General features: G+C 39.6%; 2 protein-coding genes across 2 annotated transcripts in view; both read left to right on the top strand.

The window, feature by feature from the left end:
• Positions 1 to 1,893: 1,893 nt before the first annotated feature.
• LOC309703065 (uncharacterized protein) overlaps positions 1,894 to 15,733 on the top strand; it is a gene marked incomplete at its 3' end in the record, with an annotated part of 90,347 nt that continues 76,507 nt past the window's right edge. Inside the window, exons 1-2 of the mRNA XM_082527769.1 lie at positions 1,894 to 1,980; positions 2,261 to 2,293. Of these exons, the coding sequence (XP_082383895.1) occupies positions 1,944 to 1,980; positions 2,261 to 2,293 (70 nt within the window). The 5' untranslated portion in view covers positions 1,894 to 1,943. The remainder of the gene's footprint in view (positions 1,981 to 2,260; positions 2,294 to 15,733) is intronic.
• LOC309698280 (killer cell immunoglobulin-like receptor 3DS1) lies at positions 2,440 to 8,266 on the top strand (the record flags this gene model as incomplete). The annotated part of the gene is made up of 9 exons (XM_082520624.1): positions 2,440 to 2,446; positions 2,935 to 3,207; positions 3,479 to 3,745; positions 6,366 to 6,626; positions 7,136 to 7,255; positions 7,362 to 7,400; positions 7,560 to 7,610; positions 7,708 to 7,773; positions 7,905 to 8,266. The coding sequence occupies 9 exons, from the start codon at positions 2,440 to 2,442 to the stop codon at positions 7,979 to 7,981; spliced, it is 1,161 nt and encodes a 386-aa protein (XP_082376750.1). The 3' UTR covers positions 7,982 to 8,266.

The raw sequence follows: 15,733 nt of genomic DNA on the forward strand, positions 1-15,733 counted from the left end.
GTGGATCAAGTGAAGACAACAGGGGAAAAAGAAAGACAGAAACCTTATTTTATAGATTAAGAAAAAAGGCTTCATTAACTGTGACGTTTATAGGAAAGTGTAGGAGTCTTATTTACCATTTCAGCTGCGTAGGTGATAATAAAACACCTTCATATTGGTTTTCAGGCACTAATGAAGGAGAAACAGAAGAGGTGAACGGCCCAATATTGTTTTCACATGCAGCTCTTCACAGCTTAATGTTATTGTGTATTTTTATGTAATTTTTCTCAGCAATGATTCAGGTCATTAAAGATTTTTTTAATGCTGAAAGTGTTTTTATGTGTTTACCCTGAGTGTGTGATTATTGTGCTGCTGTTACAGCCCTCGTTCTGTTTTACTTCGCAGCACAGACATCATGTGTCTGGACACACAGTGTACAGTCAAAATCAACACCCTCAGTTAAAGATGTGAAAACATTTTGAGCTGTTAGGGACCTGTGTAGGTTGCTTTGGACTCATGTTTGTGTCTCTTAATTCATCTTTTGAAAGGTTTTACACGTTACGAATGTTTTATGTTTTTAATTTATTTAAAACTTTTAAAATGCTGAAATAAAACTCCAATAAATTCACACCAGTAAAGTGACTGTTTCATTCAAGCAGCAATATCAAACAATAATAACACATCAAACTGCAAATGTGACAATACAGATCAACATTTTATTCCTCCTGTGCAGCTACGATGCATCTGTATGTGTGTGTGTGTGTGTGTGTGTGTGTGTGTGTGTGATCCGTGGTCCTTGTCTATTCTGTCACAGGTTTATATTTATCTACTGGCTGACCTCATGGTTTGTGGCTGTATCACCATGAAAGGAGGAAATGCAGCCTGTGGTTTCAGCCTGAAGTCTTCAGTTTAGCAGTTGTGTAGTTTTATGTTATCAGCTCACAGCAGAGAGTTTTCAGACAAGGAATTCAGACAAAGAGCACAGTGGAAATTTCACTTTGATCTTTGTGTGCATGACACATGTTTATGTGACCTGCCTGTACTGAAATAATAGCAATAGTTATCAATGCTACATTAAAGTATGCATGGCAGTGTGTGAAAACAGACAAAAGTAGCATCATTGTGGTGATGACACAATAAAGAAAATAAAATCTTTGTGGGAAAATATGAAAAGTTTGTTTCTCACACTGGAAAGCAGCTGCCTTTCAGTCTCTGTATGGATGTGCTGTAAAAATGCATCTATGTGTGAATTAAATAAAAATAATTTCTATTTCTACCCTCAAAATCGTAACTTGTAACACATGATGGTTTTGTAACCAAACCTTTATGCTTCACTCATATTTATCTGTCTGCTGGACTCTGCAGTTACATTAAGCTGCTCCATCCAGGAGGAGTTTGGTCTGTGATGCAGAAGCTGAGCCTTTCAGTAAAATCAACATCATCATTCTTCATTAACAATGTAATAAATCTGTAAATCAAACCAAAGTTAAATTATTCAAAACTGATAACTGAAAACCAAAATTTGAGAAGGTTTAACAACAAGCTTACATTTCTGTATGTTTTTGTTCAGTTTTTGCACTTTAAGTACAAGAAAGGTACTTCAGTATTTTTTTTTCCAAAAACAGAGTTTCTTGGATATGTAAAGCAAAGTAAATAAAATAAATTTAAACAGAAACTAACTGAGAAAAAAAAAGCAAAAACTTTGTTAAATAGGGTTGAAAGACACTTGTGTATCACAAAACAAGAAAAAGTTTGAACATGAACACGTCACATGACTGCTGTGGTCAAAGCTACAGGAGCTGTTTGAGGTTTGTATAAAAGGAAGGAAGCACAGAGAGGCGATAGAAGGAGGCGCTGAATATAAACTCTGGTCTTATCGACATTAAGTGCAGCTTCTCTTTATCAATGCAAAGTCGAAACCTTTGAGATTAGATGCAGATCAGCGTGCAGGGCTGGACGTGAGGATGGGGCACTCTTTGCTCTGTTTGCTGGGGTTATTCTGTGAGTACAATACACACCTTTACTGTTTGAATGGCAGTGATGAAGGAAAATGTTTCTCACTGGTGACAATTACAGTGTATCACTGCTTTAACCTGTTTACCTGACAGCTTCAACACAGCAGACTAGTTTTTTTTCATGTTTCCAGCCGGTTTCACAGCTAATAGAAACATAAATTTGATGATAACTGTACCATGTGAAGATTTAAAAAGCCTCAGTTTATATATTTATTGTGATTTTGTCAGTTGTATAATGTCTGATGATGTTTCATTCATTATTTTAGTGCTCAGTACAGTCAGACATGGAAACACTGAAGGTGAGAAACAGTTTTTTCTTCCATTTATATCATACGTGTTGATCTTAACTAGTATTTAGCTTCTCCTGTTTTGCTCGTCTGTGTTATATTTTGTATCATAAATCAAACATTTCATTGAGATTATTGGTTAAAATGTTAATATAACCATGTTAAGTGTGTGAGCACTCAAACACACACCCACGATGCAAACTGTATATTTGCTGAAGAGCTGTGGCTTCATACATGTGGATTTTCTTTTCATGTTTATCTGATCTGAAAATATCAACAGTGTGTGTAGTGCAGTTTATCTCACTGAGTTATGTTGTTGGATTGTATGCTGGATTATACAGCTTTTTTTTTTTGATTACCTTATGAAGCTGTAAATATGATAATTATCAAAAGCTCCACACAGATGACAAATTAAAGGAAAAACCAACATGAACATGGTAACCAAATGCTGCTCTGAGCTCAGCATAGAGTTTGTTTCCTTCATCCCTCATTTGGTGTTTTGATTAGAAGCTGTTTAACACGTCACTCCAAAGTCTCTGTAGATGTTCAGTGTGTCGAATTGTGTGGCTGCAAAAGATGATTCACATTATTTAAGTTTGCATCAAACATTCAGAGCAACAATTTTATTCTTTTGATCTTTTTCTAAATTACAGACCTTGGAGTGAAGGCCACTCTGACAGCAGACAGATTAACTATACCAGCAGGGGGCAGTGTGACACTGACCTGTGATGTGAAGTACTCTGCTGACTTTGAATATGACTGGTTCAGAGAACCCAGTTTAAACTCTAACCAGAAGTTCGCAGTAGCTGGTGAATCAAAGAGAGAACTGGTGACCTCTAAAGGCGGCATCTACAACTGCAGAGGAGGTATAAAAGGGACAAATTTACTCATAGTAGAAAGTGATCCAGTCACCATTCAGGAAACTGGTGAGTTTAAAAATGTCATAAGAAATAAAACAACATGGATTCCCCAAAGTTTGGAGATCAGAGGGGGATAATATTATGACAAAAACTTATGTTACAAAGTGATTTACGGCCCCAACCTGCCAAGTTATTTCTGATAATATAAACTGTTGTAAAGTTAATAAATAATAAACAATAATGGGGTTATAATATTTGATAATACTGTTTTTTATTTGAAATGAAAATGTTAATTCATTCCTTTTGTGTCCTAATTGAGGAATTTTGCTGTGGAAAGTTTCCAACAGGACTGATGTGACGCTGCAGCCATCCTGGACTCAGATATACAGCGGTGAGACAATCACTGTCAGATGTGAGATTCAGGGAGGTGAAGGAAAGGTGTGGAAATATGAATGGACAGCACCCAACACAAACAGCCCTCCAACATCCAGTGAATACAGGATCAGCAGAGTTTCAGTGTCCCACAGTGGAGACTACAGATGTCGGGGTAGCAGTGACTATCTCTTAACAGGATGGAGTGATGCCTTCAGACTGACAGTTTCATGTGAGTTGGTCTATGATTCAAACTGAAGTTTCCTGTTTCCTGTTTTAAACTCGACATCAAGAAACAATTCAGACCCTCCAACAAACTCACTGTGCAAACAGACTCACAACTGAGTGCACTGTGACTCCACAATGATTCATTAAAGGAGAATATAAAGAATGACATTTTTAATGAATAAATAACAAATCAATTGCGTCTGTTGTGTAGTTTTGAACTAAGACAGATTACCTGTGTGAGATTATAACCTTGTGTTTGGTACCAGTCAGAGTCAGAGTCACACTGAGAGCAGAAAGCACAATCACAGCAGTGATACCAGCAGTTCTTCAGTCTGTTTGTCTTTCAGTGAGGTCACATTAAAACCACCAGGACACAGTTTATGAAATTTGGGGGATCAAGGCCAAAGAAAGAAGCCATTTCATTTCACTGTGTGTAGCTGGTCTGGCCTCACACTGTTGCTGCAAACTCAGCAGCAGAGTTAGCAGTTGCTTTGCCTGCTGAGGCGAGTTTATTCTCCAACACTGTTTAAATGAAAATTAATTAAGTTCAGCAACTTCATGTGATTGGGCTTCTACATGCACAGCTTTGAAAAAGAGAGCAGGAAGGAGAGCAAACAGCCACCTGCTCAGTATAAGGCAGTGTCTATGAGTACAGCAACAAAGATTAGAACCATTTAGCACTTTTACTGTGCTTAACCTCTGTAACAGGATCATTAGCATAATCTCATCTCTCCCCAGCAGGGCCTCCTTCAAAACTACAGGAAATGACATGTGTGGGAAGTCAAAGGTCACAAAGAAAATAAAAGCTTTCAAATACAAAATAAATACACAAAATAACTACATACATATTTATGACTTCTGTATAAAAAATAATGACAAAACCAAATAACAGACAATGGATTCTCTGTGAAATATAAATAAATATATTTTAATGCATGTTTTACATGTGGATACAGATTACTGTTTACAAATTGTACAAAAAAGTTTCTTTACTATAGAAAAACTTTTGTCCATCGAGTTTTGACTTTCTTAGGAAGCTGTTTAGATTTTCCTTTATCCCTACATTAAGGCTTTGTGTTTCCACTGGAAGTAAACGTCTCTTTTTAAAAATAGCACAGTGTTGCATTCTGGGAAATTGAGTCGAATTTGAAGCTTGGGTTTAAAATGAAGAACTGTAATTATCAGGGGCTATGCTTCTGTAATTGTCGCCAGTTCTTTTTATGTATTTTGGTTTGAGGTTTGTGCAGATTTTCAGGAAAGATGTTTGGCCTCATGAGCACCAGATGCTGCACCTTTATTCAGGTCATAGAAGCCGAACCAAAGACCAGAAAATGGCCTCAGTTTATTACAGACACATTACTACAGTAATTTTTCTCATTACAAAGTTTTGCTCTCAGGAAGCACTCAGGTGTAAGACACTTCACCCGTTGCCTACTGGTGGTGGTCAGAGGGCCCAGTGGCGCCAGTGTCCGGCAGCCTCGCCTCTGTCAGTGCGCCCCAGGGTGGCTGTGGCTACAATGTAGCTTGCCATCACCAATGTGTGTGAATGTGTGTGTGAATGGGTGGATGACTGGATGTGTAAAGCGCTTTGAGGTCCATAGGGACCAAGTAAAGCGCTATACAAATACAGGCCATTTACCATTTACCAGGCCATACACACACACACACACACACACACACACACACACACACACACACACACACACCGCGGGCCAAGGAGGAGTGAGACGGCGGAAGAGTTTTTTTCTTCAATACTTTTACAATAGGTTTTCTCAATAGATAGAAAATGATGACGCTGAGGAGTCAACAGCCGATATTATCATTGCTTGTAACCCGGTAAATAATTTCGTACATCTCCCAATAAAATAAGTCTTAGTGGAAAAAAGCTCATTTTCGAATAAGTTTATTAAAGCACCCCCCCTCTGTGGAAAAGAGTCAACCATGAGGCGAGTTTTGTCAACAGCAATTGTCCATTTGGTAAAACAAATATCCGCCTCAAAGTCGTATTTTACCGTTGCAGAATGTGGAAAACAGACGGCGTTCGCAAGAAGGCAATCAAAAAAAAAAAAAAAAAAAGGAAATTTGGTACCTCCAACTCTCCCGACTGCGCGCGCGCACACACACACACACACACACACACACACACACACACACACACACACACACACACACACACACACACACACATACTCATGCAACTGACACAGACACACACAGACTGCTCTCCTAGTGGAGCCCAGTCTGAGTAGAGTCCTTTTTTTCTCCTCCTGTCCCCGATGTTGTGTATTTTCATTGTTTTTCTTAAATGCTACCTATACTGACCTGTAATGTGATGTTTGTGTAATATATGTATGGTCGGAAGAGGTCCATTTTGACTGCAGGCAACAGCAAGTGACAAATATGAACTTCATTCATTCATTCATAAACACAGAGTCACCAGACCATGACAAATTACTTTTTTAAATACAGCTAAGAAAACTTTCACAGTGTTGATAAAAATGAGTTTATAGTTTATTTTATCTTGTCATCAAAATTTGGTCATGTTCACCATTTCCATCTAGTTTTTTTAAATTATTTAGATTCAGTCATTTATTTGTTTGTTCTTTTTCTAAACTGAACTGCAGATAAACCAAAGGCCAAACTGAGAGCTGATAACACAACTGTTCCAGTAGGGGGCAGTGTGACCCTGACCTGCTCTGTGAACCCATCATCATCATCTGGATGGAAATACTACTGGTACAGAGATAATACCACAGTGGATGTTGTCTCCCCATCAAATGGACAAATCAATGTCTCACAGGAAGGACTCTACATGTGCAGAGGAGGAAGAGGAAACCCAGTTTACTACACAGAGGACAGCCAAGAAGTTCACATTAACACAACTGGTGAGTTTGTATTCAGCAACAATGTTGAATAGATAGATGATTGCGGATTACTATGAAGATAAACAGCATCATATCTCATGGTAACCTCTTTGGCATTGTAATAATGATCTTATTGGAAATGGTTGAACATGAATAGTCATGTAAAATGTGGAGTCTAGAGAATCAGTGTCAGGAATGTGATCCAAGGAGGGGAGACTAGGTGGGATTATGAATGTGAAACAATCATTTTCAGCAAATCTCCAAATCAACATAAATTCACAATTAGTTCTGTTTGACTGTTTGACATGTTTATATAATAAAAGTTTGTAAAGCCGATTTAATGAAGTCAACATTTTAAGAGGAAATTTAAGAGACTGGGCTTGTGTTGATGTGTTCATTGTGCGGAGTAAAGTCATAGGAGACGCTGATTCAAAGTGATTTCTAGTCAAAGAAAATAGATGAACTAGATATTTTATAAACTGATGTTATGAAATATAAAATATAATTAAGCTTTATTGTTTGTGTTACAGTAACTGTGTCAGGAGCTGACAGCTCTTCATCTCCTGTGTGGTTGATGGTTGGACTGGTTTGTGGAGTCTCTCTCATTATTATTCTCCTGCTCTTGTTGTATCGCTGCACAACGACCAACAGTGAGCACTTTTCCTTTACTTACTACAAACTCTTTATCATTCAAAGACACAAATGCATCATGAGCTTCATGTAAAAGTAAAAGTATTATTGTATATTTTAATAAAGGTGAAGATCAGCAGCAAGTGTACTCCTCTCTTCTTCATGGTTAGTTTGTCATGTAGTTTTAAATATTCTGATCCTATTTGCAACAAGACTGTACTTATTACATCTGCTGCAGCTTTTAATATAAACGTTATTTGCAAGAATATTTGTGTTTCAATTAGTATCACAGACATGAGGTGACTGATTTTCTCTGACCTGCAGGTGGTCGTTGTGTCTATGAGACAGTCAGAAGGTGTGAAAACACTGAAAATGGTAAAATTTACACTTTCATTAATACAGAGCTTGTGGAAGCTGGATGATTATACAATAACTCTGTTTATCATTAAAGTCAATCAGATTATTATTTCAGGTCCAGCAGAAGGTGATTACGCCAATGTCACATCTGTGATTCAGCTCGAAGTCATTAACAAGACAAGTGAGTGCACAAAATGTGAGATTTGAAATGCAAAATATACATTGGTAATTATTCTCACTGATAATAAATGCATTTGTGGACAAAACAGAGGGAGTTTGTTTTGAAATGCTTTCATTTGATCATCTCAACAGGGCGATGTGGTGACCCAGAGGAGAGCTCTGACTACAATAATGTTAATCCAAATTCAGCCACAGCTCTAAAATCTTAACAGCAGCTCTTTAGCTGTTTTTCTCTTTAAAGTCTCTTAAAAACTCGAAGTCACTTTGAGTGAAAAGGAGAAGATTTTGAATTCAAAGCAATAATCCTGATAGTCTGAGTTTATATTTGCTTCAGAAAGAATTTCTCAGTGGGTTTTGCTTTTTTCTCTCCCATTAGATAATAATTTTAATGGCCTTTAATGTACTGTATATCTGTTTTTTATGGTAAATGGCCTGTATTTGTATAGCGCTTTATTATTCCCTAAGGACCCCAAAGCACTTTACACATCCAGTCACCCACCCATTCACACACTGGTGATGGCAAGCTACATTGTAGCCACAGCCACCCTGGGGCGCATTGACAGAGGCGAGGCTGCCAGACACTGGCGCCACCGGGCCCTCTGACCACCACCAGTAGGCAACGGGTGAAGTGTCTTGCCCAAGGACACAACGACCGAGACTGTCCAAGCCGGGGCTCGAACCAGCAACCTTCCGATTACAAGGCGAACTTCCAACTCTTGAGCCACAATCACCACAATTGTTATCTTTTTAACAATTTCCTTTATTTTTATATATTATAATTTTCTTTCTGGGAAGCACTTTGTAACATTGTTAATAAAAGTGCAATATAAATAAGGTGTGTTGTTGTTGTTGTGTGTCTGTCTGAGAGTACATGTTACAGCTGTTCAGTGTTGTGCATGAATCTAAAAGAGAACATTTATTTAAAGGCACTCATTGTCATTTAAAACAAAGTCAATTCTGGTTTAAGCCCAACAGGTGGAGGAGATGAAATGCAGATACAAAAGCAGATGTGGAATGACAGATAATCTAGTCAATGGGACAGCTAAAAGTGGAAACTACTTGAAATGATTCTTATCAGCAGCATTTGTGACACATATCTCAGGTAGAAGCTAGATTGAACAAACAAGATTGAAATGCATTTTGAAAGTTCCCTTTAAAAAAAATACTATGGTGACCCAGACACATCTTAAAGTGCATTTAACAGAATTAAAATAGAACAGTCAATCCTATCAAAGCTATCAGTGCTCAAACCCAGAGCAGTAACTCATAAGAATACAACATTTACTGCTGCACACTGAGGTAATACAGTTTTGTTTTATATGAACCCCTGTAATTAGTCATGGCCTGTTTGACATTCCACATTATGTTGATATGTAAGTTACAGTTACCCTGACATTATTAATGGGAGAAGTGACTTTTTTTTCTGAACAATATCACCAACTTTTGGCTCATAAGATGTCAGTGCAGGTTCGTTAGGATGACTGCATGTCAACAAGTTCCAGTATGAACTTCCCCTCGTCAGTGGAAGGACGGCCTCCTTTGCTCTGACGGACAAGTCGCCTTCTGTTGAAACACTAAATGGGTCTCTGGAAAAACTCATCACCTCTGTGGGTAAAGCAAGTCCATCTAATCGACCAGAAAAGTTCTCTTTCAACCTCGCAATGAAATCAGTCATCACATCCGTGACTTGTGCCGGTGATGAGATACGTTTGCGGAGTGTTGGAAAATGCAGCTACCGGCCTGTGCTCAAGTCAGCTGCGAAAAGGTTCAGCTTGACTTGGAATGCACGCATCTGTTCCACAAGTTCCGTGACAGTTTTGCCTCTGCCTTGTAGTCCCACATTGAGGTCATTCAGGTGTTTGAATATGTCGTTCAGAAAGCAGACACCGGCCATGAAGCTGTTGTCCATTATGCGATTCAAGTCTGGTTTTTTTTGCCTGCTGTTGCAGAGAAAAGTTATGATCTCTTTGAGATCACAGACATGATCCAGTGACCTGCCTTTGGACAGCCGCCTGACATCATTGTGCAATAGCAGGTCATGGTGCTCAGCAGACATTTCTGAGAGCAGCAAGCGGAATTGAGGCATCTAGATTTGATAACTGAGGCATCTGCCGTGCAGGTGCGTCCGCACGGCACCTACGACACGCTTCACCACAGTGTGTGAACGCATGTGAATCTAAAAACATTTTGAATGCTCAGAAAGAATAGAAAAGCACCTTAAGCAGCCATTTTATATCGTACAACACTAATTGGAAGGTAAGACTTTTTGTGCCACCATATGGAGCTGCAGGCTGGAAAGCAAATATATTATATATATGTTTGTTATATATTATATAAAATATAGCATATAAACAGTTAAAAATATTCAACTTCACCATCTTAGAAAAACTAAAAAAAAAAAAAAGGACCATCAAAACCATTTAAACCATCAAAGCAGATTACACACAGTGGTGGTGTTTTGCAAATTGCAAGGATGCAAAAAGAAGGTAAATTTTCTGGGGCTGGTGGAAAAGAAAGGAAGTTATAACTGAACCTTTCTGTTGAAATAAACACACCCAATGAATAAATAAGAGAGAACATGGTGACTAGGAAGGTTAGAGAAAAAGAAAAAAAATGTGCAAGTCAACACAAATCACATATATATGCTGTGGATGCAAAAGCATTGGACATATTTAATATTCTGCAAATAATGTAATGACATGATATGATACGATTCATTTCGTTTTTTTGTCATGCTATAAAATGAATACAATTCAGATAAACCCTAGTGCTACATTTTGTATTCATGGGCACAATGTATAAACCTACGTAGAAAAAAGAAGTGAATGTCTACAGTGAACAAGAAATGTCACTGAAAAGGGGAAGAAAGGCTTTACCAAGAAAAATAACTTGGTTCCATTTAGCAGAGCAACGGTGCTGAATGTGAGGAAGTGGACCTCTTTGCTCTGCATGCTGGGGTTATTCAGTTAGTTCAATGCAGTCTGGCCTGGTTTGATTGCTACAGACTGATGTTTCTGTTGGTTTAACCTGTTTTTCTTAAGTGGGGAATGGGAGATTTTGTTTTTAACCAGTATGATCATGGTGTGTTTAGTTTATTCTGATTTCATTTTCTGTAGGTTTCATAAGGTCTGATGAGATTCAATCTTTATTTTAATGCTCAGTACTCTTTTCCATGGAAATGCTGAAGGTGAGAAATCCTTTCCTACTTTTTGTTTGTTTGCTTTTTCTTTGTTTCTGAATGCATACATTGTTGCATATTTCTTTATTTTTTTGCCCCTTGAATTTGCCAAAGCCCTAATTATCAAATGATACACATACTGTATGAAAGCATATCATATTAAAGGCATAGCGACAGAGCATGAACAGAAACTACTAAAACTCAGTCTGAAGGTAAAATTTTGAATTTAAATATTCTGATTACTGCACAGTAATTTGAAACAGCCTAACAGAGCAGGAGGTAACAAGAACATTCTTTGGTTTCTTTCAACAGGATTACTATCATTAAATATGCAGGGGAATATACAGATGGGACACTATAGAAGAAAGATTATTAAATAAGTGAAATCTATAGAGTAGCTGTACTCATACCACTGTCTGTTTCCAGGGGACACTATACCCTGTATATATAATGCCTTGAAAAAGTATTCATAACCCTTGAACTTTTACATATTTGTCACCTTGCAAACACAAACTTAAATGCTTTTTATTGAGATTTTCTGTGATAGACCAACACAAAGTAGCAGATAATTGTGAAGTGGTACAAAAATGATACATGGTTTTCAAAATTTTAAGCAAATAAAAATCAGAAAAGTGTGGCATGCATTTGTATTCAGCCTCGTGTACTCTGATACCCTTAAATAAAATCCAGTGCAATCACTTGCCTTAAGAGTAATCCAATTAGATAATAGAGCTCACCTGTGTGCAATGTAGTCTCATTATAAATACACCTGCTCTGCGAAGGCCTCAGTGGTTTGTTAGAGAACATTAGTGAACAAACTGCGACACGAAGATGAAGGAAGTTACCAGACAGGTCAGGGATAAAGTTGTAGATAAGTTTAAAGAAGTGTTGGGTTATAAAAAAAATATCCAGAACTTTGAACATCTCAGGGAGCACTGTTCAATCTATCATTCAAAAATGGAAAAAGTATGCTACAACTGCAAACCTACCAAGATACGGCTGCCCACCTAAACTGACAGACCAAGCACGGAGAGCACTGGTCAGAGAAGCTTCCAAGAGGTCCATGGTCTCTCTGGAAGAGCTGCAGAAATCCACTGCTCAGGTGGGAGAATCTGTCCACAACACAAATGTAAGTCATGTACTCCACAAATCTGACCTATACAGAAGAGTGGCAAGAAGAAAGCCATTGTTGACAGAAAAACATAAAAGGTCCTGTTTGGAGTTTGCCAGGACCCTTGTAGGGACACAGCAAACATGTGGAAGAAGGTACTCTGGTCAGATGAGATCGGAGTTGAACTTTTGGGCCTGAATGCAAAGCACTACGTGTGGCGGAAAAGTAACATTGCTCATCACCCTAAACACACCATCAGCACTATGAAACATGGTGATGGCAGCATCATGAATGAACACACACTTTTCAGATTTTCCTTCCATCCATCTTCTTCTGCTTATCCGGGGCCAGGTCACGGGGGCAGCAGCCTAAGCACAGAACACCAAGGCGTTCCCAGGCCAGCCGAAAGATATAATCTCTCCAGCGTGTCCTGGGTCTCCTCCCGGTGGGACTTCCTGGGAACACCTCACTCAGGAAGCACCCAGGAGGCATCCTTGTCAGATGCCTGAACCACCTCAACTGGCTTCTTTTGATGTGGAGCAGCAGCGGCTCTACTATGAGCCCCTCCCGGATGGCCGAACTTCTCACCCTATCTCTAAGGGAGAGGCCAGCCACCCTTCGAAGGAAGTTCATTTCCACTGCTTGTATCCGCGATCTCGTTCTTTCGGTCACTACCCACAGCTCGTACCATAGGTGAGGGTAGGGACGTAGATCGACCGGTAAATTGAGAGCTTCGCTTTTATGCTCAGCTCTCTCCTTACCACAACAGACCTGTACAGGGTCCGCATCACTGCAGCCACAGCACCAATCTGTCTGTTGATCTCTGGCTCTCTTCTCCCATCACTCGTGAACAAGACCCCAAGATACTTAAACTCCTCCACTTGGGGCAGGAACTAGTCCCCGACCTGGAGTGGGCACTCCACCCTTTTCTGGCTGAGAACTATGGTCACAGATTTGGAGGTGCTGATCCTCATTCCCGCCACTTCAGACTCGGTTGCGAACCATTCCAGTAACTCAGCCACCTACAACTTTATTTCGAAGCACCTCACTACAATCCTAGCGCCCCTTGTGGGGAATACACCCCATCACATCAAAAACTCCACTAACTTCACCAACAACGTCCAGAAACACTTGATCCAGATGAAACCATAGTGTCCTTAGATGTGGTCTCACTTTTCACTTGGATACCTACAACTTAGGGTGTAGAGACTGCCAGAAAATTACTACACACAAGAAGACAGTTCCTTAGAAAACAGAACCAGTTTTACCCCTTATCAGATTTGCACACTGTTAGGGTGCGTTCAAACCCAACGCGATAGACGTGACCAGAGCTTCAGGTTTACATGTAAAGTCAATGGAGGAGCGCGATGAAGCATGACTGGGGGTCGCGCGAAACTTCAGAAGCAGGTTTGTGTCGCGAAAACGCTTTTCTGCCTGATTCACGCTACCTGGTTGCACGACTGACGCGTTTGAAGCGCGACTGACGCGTCTGAAGCGCGACATAAAATACGCGCTGCAGTTTGTGTGGTGCATTTTGTGCATTAGCGCGTATCACATCTACTGGTCGAGTTGGAAAAATCTGAACTCCAGCTTCAAGTCACGCCACGACAACCAATCAGGAGCCTAGTGATGTGATGCTCTGACCTTCAAAGGGGCAGGTCCAGCCAAAGCCATTCATTCTAGCAATCAGTAGTTTTCTGATGAGGCAGCGGGCTCTCCAGGGCAGAAACAATGTTTTTATTTTTCTCCTCCTTCTCCCTGAGGCTCTTCCACTTTAAGCTGGGTCCTTTTTATTTTTGTCTCTCTGTAAATAGTTATATTATATATATTTATGTTTAATGTTTTTCGGTTTGAGCATCTTAATATTATTTCAAATAAATTTTTGTAATGACTAATGTGTAAAGCGTCCTTTACGCCGCTGCTCTGCTCTCCACAGTGAATAGAGAAGGGAGACTTTTTCTTCAAACGCCAGATCAACTGCTGCCATCTTGCAAACATACCGTCTGGCACTACTTCCTCCCACATTTCCGCTTATTTTTAATACAACAAGGGTTTCTAAAGACAAAAACATGGATGTGCAATGGACTCCTCAGTGTCACCAATTGTAGCCAAACTTTACATGGAGCAGGTGGAAAGTAAGGCTCTTGGCTCTTTTAAAGGGACAGCACGTAGCCACTGGTACAGATACATGAATGACACCTGGGTCAAAATCAAAACTCAAGAAGTAGAAACTTTCACTGCTCACATCAACAGTGACTAGAAACATAACGTTCACCAGGGAAGATATAAAGGATAATAGTTTGTCATTTCTGGACTGTGCTGTGCACATTGAGGAGAATAGAAACCTCAACATTGAAGTTTACCAGAAATTCACACACAGACCAGTTCCTATTCTTTGACTCCCACCACCCTCTGGAACACAGACCTGGAATAATCAGGATCCTGCAACACCAGGCAGAAAATGTTCCATCTATAACAGAAGGGAAAGGAACAGATACATGTAAAGAAAGTTCCTAAAGCAATTTTATCAGAGAAACTCAAAGAGTTTTCCCCCAAAATGACATCCCAGTGCACTTCAGACACAGCCACACCCTTAGACAAAAACTGTTTCATCCCAAGGACAAAACAAGCTAAACAACAACATGTATGCAGTGCAGTGTGGTGAGGAGCGGTCCTCCTAAAACTGAAGAATCTTCTCAGATGAGAGGCAAAACGTCTTCAAGAAATTTCCAGAAGAATTTTTTTTCTTCAAGAAGAGAAAATCCAGTGACTTTTCTTTCCAGGCTCCTTAGATTGCCTTGACCTGGATGACTGAGAGCCTAGAAAGACAAGCTCTACAGTAGCTTTATAAAATCTAATATATGAAAAGTAGGATACATTATTGAGTGAATGTGTTAAATGTGATAATTTCTTTAAAAAAGTGCTTCCTGAAGGATGTGACAATGTGATATTTTTTGTTTTGTTTGTTTGTTTCTGTAGACTTTCGGCAAAAGAAAGAATTGTTAAAAGAAACATCAGTTAATACGGCCATCTTCTTTTGCTTATCTACCACTACTATGTCCGATTGATTAGCAATCATCATTTTGTCCATCTGTATCTGGAAGTCCCACAGGATCTTAGCTCGATCATTCTCGACTGAGAATGACTATTTTGACCTTGGGGCTTCCAGGCCATACTCGTCACAGATGTTTCTGTATACTATGCTGGCCACTTGGTTATGGCGTTCCATGTATGACCTGCCTGCTAGCATCTTGGTGGTAGTGCGATCCCCTCCGTTCTGACTACCTTCCCTCTCTTTGTTATCATCCGACTACACTTCTCCAGTCCAAACGACTTTCCGATGTCATTGCTGTATATCCAGGTGGTGTGGATCAGTGAATCGATGTCTTGTTCACTCTTGGGATACAGATTGATGTCATCCATGTATAGGAGGTGGCTGACGATTGCTCCATCCTTTAGTCGGTATCTGTAGCCAGTCTTGTTAATGATCTCATTGAGTGGGTTCAGGCCTATGTAGATCCCGCACTTGATGGCGAGTTGTGCTATGGGCTTGAAGTTGGCCTCTAGTGTTGTTCGTCACATCCCCATTGAGTTCCTGATGAAGGCTCTTAGGGTCTTGTTGATCTTGTATAGTTCTAGGTGTTCAAGGATCCTGGGGCATTGAGTCATAGG

This window comes from Aulonocara stuartgranti (genome assembly GCF_965226115.1).
Source record: "Aulonocara stuartgranti genome assembly, chromosome: 3".
Classification (NCBI taxonomy): domain Eukaryota; kingdom Metazoa; phylum Chordata; class Actinopteri; order Cichliformes; family Cichlidae; genus Aulonocara; species Aulonocara stuartgranti.